The following is a 10,000-nucleotide window of genomic DNA, read 5'->3' on the forward strand; positions in this document are numbered from 1 at the left end:
GGAGGTGATAGTGTGTGTGTGTGTGTGTGTGTGTGTGTGTAAGTGTGTGTGTGTGTGTGGGGGGGGGGGTGTTGCGTTGATGAAAAACCTCGTTAGTCAGCAGTCACTTGGGACGCAGTGACAGCAAAAACTGCGGAAATATGAAAGCCGCCTGCTTCCAGCAGTGGTCAGGAGCATCACGTGGCTGCCTGTCACTGGGGGGAGAGAGAGAGAGAGAAAGAAACCGAGAGAGAGAAAGAAACCGAGAGAGAAAGGCAGAGACAGAAAGAAGAGTCTCTGCGGCGGCTTCAGAGTGATGAAGGGTATGTGTGGGGTGTGTGTTTGGTGAGTGTGTGTGTGTGTGTGTGTGTGTGTGTGTGTGTGTGTGTGTATGGGGGGGGTGGGGGCGATGATGTGGCAGCGGCGAGAGAAAAAAAAATCAACACGGATCCAGGATGTCTGGGACGCCAGGAGGGAGACTCTACAACTCCCGCTCCCCCTGCTCTGGTTTACAAACGGGCGCGCTGAGCGTCCCAGCCGCCACCGCGACAAGTCCCTCAGCTGGTGCGCTCGACACCGGTGCGCATCCCCACAGAGTGGGAATGTAGAGCAGCTCGTCAGAAGTAACTAACCCCAATGTGAGGCCCCAAAGTAATATTAATGGCGTGATCAAGAGACGCGCTTGATGCCTCTGCACCAGGTACATCGACGCCGTCAACAGAAAGTCTATGTTAGTCGAAAAGGTCACTCTCAAATCCAAACAGATGATGAACCGTCTTTTTCTCCATAATCTGACATGCATATGCAGTTGTCATCAATGCACATGAGGGTATGTATATTCTCGATGTAAACAGTCATGTCCTTTCTGGTGAGGTCACTCACCGGCCGTCGAAGGGATTCGTGCCGGGGATGACGTGGGTGCTGTCTCGGCCGATGAGGAAGTGGATGCGCTCGTAGAACGACTGCAGCGTGCTCTGGCCCGAGGAGATCTGCGTCTCCTGGATGATGTCCAGGGGGTCGGGCGAGCCCACGCACAGGGACGTGGTGTGGCACGAGGCCTGCAAGCAGCAGTCCGGGTCCATGCAATCCACCAGACCATCTGGACCAGGCAGGAGGAAGAGGAGGAGGAAGAGGAAGAGGATGAGGAGGAGGGGAAGAACTCAAAATCAGACCGATAGTCAAGGGCCAGATTCCCGTTATACAGTGAATCCATTTAAAATTCATGTCAACACATTCACATTTGAACATCAGAGATATGTACACGCATTCAGAAATACAGTTCAGTTCAAGTATGCAGCTTTATCTCACCTGTCAGAGAAGAAAAACAAATTTATCTTTGCCTTAAATGACTTGACTTCATGCACAGAGACATAAGTACATTAGCATCAATTTAAAAAATGCAAAAATATAAACCATCTCTGGCAGATGAGGTTTGTTTTGCCTCATGTGTTTGCAAACAACTTAGTTGGCTTCAACTTTGTCAAGTATATTTATCTTATAGGAAGATGGATTTTGGATTGACTTCCACTTAAGACTGGCAGTGCACTTAGGGACTGTGCAGTCTAGCATGGGCCTCACGGTCTTATTTACATTTTGTAGAGCTGTACTCCTGTGGTGCTCTTCCTCTTCCCTCTTCTTGAGGAACTATGATGGGAAATGATTACGGTGGTCACTCCATTCTGTTGCTGAAGTTATGTAATTTGGGCTGTCACTCAAAGCCTGTTGCCAGGCGTCGGGTGCACTGCCTCCCACGCTCATTTCTACCCCTAACACCACCATCTCTCTCCTGAGCACAGATCCTCTCTACACCTCCATCTTATTCATCCCCCTCTCCTCTACCTCTTCTACCAAGATCACCCCCCCCCCCATCCCACTGCACTCCTTTCCTCTAGCAATTCGGCTGAAATAATTCAGGACCGCCGGCTCGGCTATGAAGAGCTGCACGTCTTACTCCTGCTGAAGTGGGTCATTTCTCAGTCTCTCTTTCCCCCTTTTTTCCTCTCTCCCTCCATCTCTCTCTCTCCATCCCTCTACACCTCTCTCTCTCTCTCTCTCTCTCTCTCTCTCTATCACACACACACCACACACACACACACACACACACACACAGAAAGACTGTCCCTCTCCCTCTCAGGAACCTCTTCTGGCCAGATGGGTGATAAAAAATAAAACCCCTGCTGTCAGAAGTCACTCAGTCCTGTGCTACTGTAGCCTCCCTGCCTGCCTCTTTATGGACCAGAGAGGGAGGAGAGAGAGGGAGAGAGAGAGAGAGCGAGAGAGAGAGGAAGGGGGGAGAGAGGAATGGGGGAAGACAGGAGAGAGCGGAGGACAGAAGAGAGAGATAAATAGAGAGTGGACAGAGAAAGGAGAAATAAATGGGGGGGTGAGAGGAGAGGGCGATAGAAAAAAAAGGAGAGGTGCGAATGGTAGAGAGCTAGAGGGAGAGAGAGACAGAAGCACACAGATTCTGTCCACGCAACTGGAGTCTGTCTTTATTTGTTCCGGAGCCGGCGCAAATGCATGTTGCTTTTTTGGCACTTCGTGACAAGACAGAGATGGTGGCAATTTTGGAAGGGACACGCCGGGAAGAGGGGGTGGTCACACCTGGTGCTGGTGCATGCTGGGAGACTGATGCCATACACACCACTCCAGGACGTGTCAAGCCCGATGCTCCCCCTACCTGATTTCCTCATTCACACATGGGGCTGAGCCAGACCACCTGCCACCGCAGGCAGGCCCGCACACATCTAATCTACTTATAGGGACGACGACTGGCCGCCAGACGAGGCGCCTCGTCGAGTCCAGCAGTGCGGACAGGCTGGGACAGTCCTTAAACACTCGACACCCGCTTTCACAACCATTCCGCTTGGAACGCTGACAACACCAGTTTTCAGTAGACTTTGAGACACTTAACACATAACATAAAGGGAGTGTTGAGGATACGCACCTCAAAAGCACTGTAAGCCAAGCTGGTATTGGGTCAAAACGATGATTGTTTGGATATTTTTATTTTATTTTTTTTAAATGTATTCACAATAAAAGTTCGGTGTGATCTCACCTCCATCATTGTCCTTGCCGTCGCTGCAGGCCGTTTCCATGGAGGTGTCACACCCTGGCCCGCGCCAGCCTAGCTGACACACGCAGTACCATCCGTTATTACCCAGGGTGCACCTGCCGTTGCCGTTGCACAGCCCGGGACAACCCTCTGCGCAGGAAAATGAGCAAAGCAGCAAAAATGTTAAAAAAACTCACCAAACAACACAAACTAAATCAACCAATGGCCAAAATCACACACATACTGTACATACACACATACATACATACATACATACATACATACATACAAACAAACAAACAAACAAACAAACAAACAAACAAACAATCAACAGCAACATTTTTAATGCACAGAAAGAGAAAGAAGGACAGAAAAGGAAGAATAAAAAGAGCCACAGTCACCTCTCCCACTGTAAAGAAAGAAAGAAAAACAGTTTCAGAGGAAAAGAAACTTTGAATAATGAGTGGTAGTGGAGAAGCAATAATAGGCCCGACTCGAGGTGATTCATTTAATATACCTTTTGTTAAGCCTCTCATATCCTTTGGAAGCAAGCTCCCACTGCCGAGATGGTCTAAATCAATATCAGCTCATTAGAAGCGCACAATAGATGGAGGTGAGCTTTGGAGGGAGATAAGATCAGGCGATGGGGACTCTACACACTTACTTACTCCACCATTCCCCTTGAACAGGGCGGGGGAGGAGAGGAGAGGAGGTGAGGTGAGGAAAGGGGCGGGCGAGAGAGGCATTATCAGTGTTAGCACTAATGTTGTGAGGTGCTTGTCAATATAGTTTTTCTCTCCACCCATCCTAATCCTTGTAGCGGTGTAGCGATTAAATCTCAGATTTGGAGGATGCTGACTGAATACGTTCGAAGCATACAGTATTAAGCTTTTTTTTTTTTTGTACCTAGTAAAACCTCAATATTGAGAGCTGGAATTTCCAGTGTTGCTCCGATTCAAATGTGAGGATGTATGGAATGTCTTTGTCGAGAGAAATGACACGGGTGTCTTCATTATCAACAGGCTGATTAGGGAGGTGGGGGTAGAGGAGGGGGAGGTGGAGGAGGAGGTGGTGGAGGAGGCTGTGATAAGACCCAGCTGAGGTCGCCTCATCGTCTGAATGCAGGTGGCAGGCTGAAGCAGCCAGCCCAAACGTCAACACCTGCGCACACACACACACCGACAGCCTCCTCTCTTTTTTTCCCCTTCAAAAATGAATCTTTCTACTTCGCGGGCTGTCACTCAATGTCACCCCGATTCCACTCGATTATTTTTCTTCTTTTTTTCTCTTCTCCTGCCCTTTCTTCCCCTCATCTCCCCCCTGCTTTCCTTTACTTATCCACTGGTGTTTGAATTCATTCCCCCAGACGACGCCAACCGTCTTGGAGACGGGCGAAAATCCTGGTATGGCGTGTAAAATCCGCACTGTTCTTCACGCGAGCGGCAGGCCTCCGATGAGGAGAGATGCACGTTCCTCTTTGACCCAATTACCCAGCGACAGATACAGTACTTGCACCCCAGCTGCTCAAGCAGCTCTTACACGTGAGAGAGAGAATAACAAGGTGGGAAAGGAAAAAAAGGAAAGGCTGCAGAGAGAGTGAGAGAGAGAGAGAGAAACAGACAGCACAGATGAAAGGTGTCTTCTGATGAGAAGATTGGAGAGACAGGTTGGCTTTCTCTGCCATGGTGTTTCATGAAGAAAGACATTGTTAAAAAAGGCTGAGTAGTTGGGGATGTTGCATGTGTGTTTAATGTTCTTTTGGCAAAGAAATACATAAATCTCAGAAGCATTTTAAGAGACAGGCTCACTATTAACAATTTCTCACTACCTACTCTCTCTACATCTCTTTAGTGTACTTTCTTTGTAAAAAAATGAAAATAAAAAAATAAATGTGTCCATGAATTACAGGTGAGGTGTGGGGTTTAGAGCAGCGTTTACTGAAGTCTCTTAACTCGACTCCTAAAAAAACAAGTCTAGGGCTCCTGTGTAACTGGAATGGGCACGGTACATAAATGGCACGTGCCATCATAGCACAATGGCAGGCACTCTCCAGCAGCAGGTTGAGGGTGTTGTCATTAATAGGCCTCTCTAGGCTGCTCATGATAAATAAATCACCCTCCCCTATGTGTGGGCTGGGCTGGGCTGTGCTGGCACAGAGTCAGGGTAATTAGCATGCCTGGGGGCCTTAGGGATGAGGAGGAGGGATCCCAGAGGAGAAGAGGCTGTCTGAGGAAGGGACAGGGACTGGGCCTCAGGGGCAGCTAGCAGCTAACGCCAAAGCTAATGCCAGAGGCGATTACTCATGCCGGTGGCTGCACAGGTGGTACTGGTGCACTGGTTGTAGATGAGGTGTGAGGTGCATATGTGTATGTGTGAGTGCGTGTGATTATGTCTGTGTGTGTCTGTGACCGTGTGTGTGTCAGAGACTCAGACAGAGCAAGTGAGCGAGTGTGTTTCTGTTTTACACACAGGTAGAGAAACAGCGAGAGAGAGGCTTAGAATCCGTGAGACAGAGGGCAGGTCAAGAAAAGTGGAAAAGAGAATGCACTAAGAGAAAGCAAGACGTATTCGGCAACAGAAGAGACAGAGAGAAAGAGAGGTAGGAAGAGAGAGAATATGACAGAGAAAGAGCGAGAGAAAGAAATAGAGAGTCAGAAGAGCATTGCTGGGGCCTCCAGATCCCCCCCCCCCCCTCCCCCCCTCTGCGGACCCCCTCTGGAGTGCCTGGGCCATGCGGAGAGCACCCTTGTTTAATTAGAGAGGATGCTGCCTAGGGCGCCTATCAGAGCCCCCGTCACACAGCCTCACATCTCAGGCCCTCCGCACACGCTCACGGGCCTCATCCATTATGGAGAAGGCAGGTTAGAGAGAGAAGAGCGCCAGCCAACCAGCAGCCCTCCCAGAGCCCCAGCCCAACTCTACCTTTCCGCACTACAAACACCGCTGGTAAGACAGAGAGAGAGATAGAGGAGAAGAGGCAAGAGAGAGAGAGAGAGAGAGAGAGATGGATGGAGTGAGAGAAACATGTGCATGTGTGTGTGTGTGTGTGAGAGAGAGAGAGAGAGAGAGAGAGAGAGAGAGAGAGAGAGAGAGAGAGAGAGAGAGAGAGAGAGAGAGAGAGAGAGAGAGAGAGAGATGGAGTAAGAAATGTGTTTATGTGTGTGTGTGATAGCAACAGAGAGAGAGTGAGCAAGGGAGAGAAAGGATACAAAGACTGAGGAAAGATGATGGAGTAGTGTGAGATCGGGTGATAGACGAATGAGAAAAAGAGAGAGGCAGGGAGAGATAAAGAGTGATAAAGAAAGTACCAAGAAGGCCCTAGCCTGAAATTAGATGATTCAACCCGGTGCGAAAGTGCTAAGTAGAAACTGCTGTATGACAGGGTGACACAAAAGTCGATGGGGGAGGGTGATTCGTTACACCAGGACACTTCTGCAGGAGTGAGGAGTGGGGTGGAAGAGTGGAGGAGTGGTGTATGGGGCATGTGTCGGAGCAAGGAAGCAATATGGCCTGTGGACATGGTTTATGGAGGTCTTGGTTGAGTTACAGCAGGAGGGAGTGAAATTTCTCCAAAAAAAAAAAGAAAAGAGAGAAAGAAAGAGTGAAGAAGGAGAGAGGGGAAGAAGGGAGTAAGGAAGGAAGGAGGTATGCCATACCTTTCACTACCTTATCCAGATAGTGAGCTTAGGGGAAGATAAAAGACAGGACATTTAAGGGAGGATTGAACAGTGCTGATTCTGTGACCACACACGTGCGCACTCACCGACACACACACACACACAGGACGGTTAGGCGTGGTGGTCAGCTAAGGCGGCTTGAGCAACACACACACACACACACACACACACACACACACACAGCGGAAAGATGCAAGGGAAACCGACCACATGCATTTAAGAGCAAACACAATATCCATAGCTTGGAAAGTGGAAAAGGTATGGTGTGTGTGTGTGTGTGCAAGAGAGAGAGAGAGAGAAAGAGACAGCTAAAATAGGACAGCTGAAGAGAAGGTAAACATGGGAAAGAACATCTGAATCCAACCCTGTTTAACAAGTAAAAGAGACATTCAATCTCATCACAGGAGCGAAACACTAAGACTGGCGCTCTGATATGGCCAAGCACAGGCAGAGAAGTACCCACTCCCCAAATAGCCAAACTAAAATGGGCTGCTGTGTTTGTGAGTGTGATATATTTCTGATATATTTGCCTTGCTTGACAATTCATTTAATTTCGCTAAGCACCTACTCTGTGGGGACTGTTGGGGCTTTGTGGCGATTTGGGGGTATTGGGGATGGGGGTGGGGGCGCAGAGGCAGAACAGAGTAGGCCTTTCTTACCAGTGAAGTTTGAATGCGGTCCTGCAAAAAAGAGTGTACCTATAACGGTTCTCTTAAAGAAGCTGGGCTTGGACAGAAACAAGTTGTCAGCTGATGCGAGGGTGCATCAGCAATGAGTGCAAATCAATGAAAATGCGGCTTTCCCAGAGCCTGCCCCATCTCTCCATCAGTAAATGTGAAGGTTGCCTTCAGAGAAACGTCCCTACCTCTCTTCTCATAATCCAAGTCTTGTTTACAGTATGTCACTGTAATGAGAACTGATTTAAAATGGAGAAGGGGGGGGGGGGGGGGGGTGAGCATCCTGACAGCGGGATCCACCGGTCTGAGGCTGCGTGTGCGCTCGCTGCGTCTGCGTGTGCGCTCGCTGCGTCTCCGTGTGGCAGATATGAAGCGCGTGTGTTAATAATGCATGCCTGAGCGTATAAAACATTCACCGCCCGGCTGCCGCGCGCATGGCGCTTGGTGCTCGCTTTAGAGTCAGGCCCTTTAGAGAGACGCTGCTCCTCGGCTGAAGTTGCCTGTGCGCCAAGGAAGAAGAAAATTGCTGTGCTAAGCAATGCTAGAACACTCAAACGCAGCACTTGGGACTTGAATGTTGAGCTTTTTTTTTTGGGGGGGGGGGGGGCTTTTACCTGTCTACCTGTCCCTTGTAAACAGCATTAAAAGGTCATGATGGTAATAATCCCTCTCTGACTCGTATAGTTTCCTAGTTTCTTCCACTCACCCCCCCACCCCTCCTACCACACACACTTTAGACTGCTGCAAGGGTTTGTTTTGCTTCTTTTACTCTGCAGGGATAGGTTCAGAGATAGATAGAGAGAGATAGATGGAGGAGACGGAGAGAATATGTGAACAGAATAAAAGACAATGAGTTTCCTCAGATGAGCGATGTGGGACGTGCTTTCTCCCAGAGTGGGCTTTCACTGGACTGCATTCACTTTGGACTGCTTGAAAGAACACAGAGCTTCAGAACCGACACAGAGCAAAGACCTCAGATGAAATAAACAAAACAAAACAAACTACAAAAAAAAACAATAAACAAACACAAAAAGAAACAAATCAATAGATCAATAGCACACACGAATGGCAAAGGACACAGAAGATGCTTTCTATCTCCAACTTTTTTTTTTTATTTGGCAAGTTCTCAGCTCACCAAGTGAAAGGGAGCATGTTTTGACAGCTCTACTGATAAATAGCCCAGGTCTTTGAGTTTGTAAACTCTTCGACTGGAAACTAATGTATACCATGTGTCAAAACAGAATATGGAAACAAACACATCAATTGTCCAATTGCTTTTTTTTTGTAAATAATTTAAGGCCGAGTTCCAACAAAAAAACTCTTCGGTGCTTCCACAAGTTTGGGCTCCAATCGAATTTAAGGACACCTGTGGAACAGTTTAGGCTGTCTCCTCAACTGTGATATTAAGAGCCTCCTTGCTGGTCCACGTCACAAACAAATCCAGCGCTGGCTCGATGGCCGCCTGCCAAGGCTAGCTTAGAGAATGAGACTGATCCTAACCATTAAACACCAAACTCAAGCTAAGGGTCTCTATCTATATTCCTCCCTCTCTCCATCCATTCCTCTCTCCTTCTCTCTCTCTCTCCTTCTCTCTCTGACCCTCACTAACCTAGGGCTGGGAAAATTGATACCTAAAACTGATAAAATTCCCTATTACTGAATCTGTTACCCTGCTAAACATCAGACTAGAGATGTTACCCTGCTAACATCAATAGCATTACTAGACTGGATCCACACTCAACCTTGGGGACATTCAAGACATTGAATTCTACATTCAAAGCTTATTCTTTAACGTTTTAAGGTACATTCATGGGTTGCAAGAAAGAAGTAGAATGAATATTCAAAAGGTTTCTGTGCTTTAAAACCCAGCCTAGACATTTCCTTGTCTTTCAGGTCAACTGACTCCTCAAAAGAATGTCTTTCCAGTGGCTGCACTGCTTGCAAGGATGCACATGTTTGGGTTTCACATTAACCAATCAAAAAGGAGACAGGGTGAACAGACGGATGGAGAGAGACGCATGAGAAGGGGTAAAAAAGGAGAAGAGGGAGGGATGATGAGAGGAAAGGATGGATGCGATGAAAAGACACCTTAGCACATTCCCACATTTGAAATGCATGAAGGCAAGCCTCAGATCCTTGAGCAAACCTGGTCATGCTATGCTGCGTTGCACAAATTCAATTAAGCATGCTCACGTCCAGAACCCAACACCAACCACCCCCCACGCCCCACGCACACAATCCCAACTTCACACCCCCCAACAAAACCACTCCCATTACCAGCTTAAAGCCCCATCAACCGCAAACTTCACACAAGCCTTCAATTATCCTCTCATCCATCCAGCCAGATCTACACACACACACACACACACACACACACACACACACACACAGGTAATCCATTCACACTTCCATCCAGGCATATATACATCTCTCAATCATCCTTTTGTTCAAGTGTTCACCCAAACGCATATCGATTCATTGACACATCCATCCATCCATCCATCCATCCATTCCCTGCCCCCCCTGTCCCTTCTCCTACCGATGGTGCAGTGCTCTCCGTTCCACCCGGGGCTGCACTCGCATTTGCCGTCCTTGCAGGTGCCGTGTTCCTG

The 10,000-nt window shown here is 48.2% G+C and overlaps 1 protein-coding gene across 1 annotated transcript in view; it reads right to left on the reverse strand.

The window, feature by feature from the left end:
* tenm4 (teneurin transmembrane protein 4) overlaps nucleotides 1-10,000 on the reverse strand; it is a 135,187-nt gene that overhangs the window by 57,981 nt on the left and 67,206 nt on the right. The window contains 3 exon segments of the mRNA XM_042064275.1: nucleotides 862-1,078; nucleotides 3,038-3,184; nucleotides 9,928-10,000. The exon segment at nucleotides 9,928-10,000 is cut by the window's right edge and continues 113 nt beyond it. Of these exon segments, the coding sequence (XP_041920209.1) occupies nucleotides 862-1,078; nucleotides 3,038-3,184; nucleotides 9,928-10,000 (437 nt within the window).

This window comes from Alosa sapidissima, chromosome 15, assembly GCF_018492685.1.
Source record: "Alosa sapidissima isolate fAloSap1 chromosome 15, fAloSap1.pri, whole genome shotgun sequence".
NCBI lineage: Eukaryota > Metazoa > Chordata > Actinopteri > Clupeiformes > Clupeidae > Alosa > Alosa sapidissima.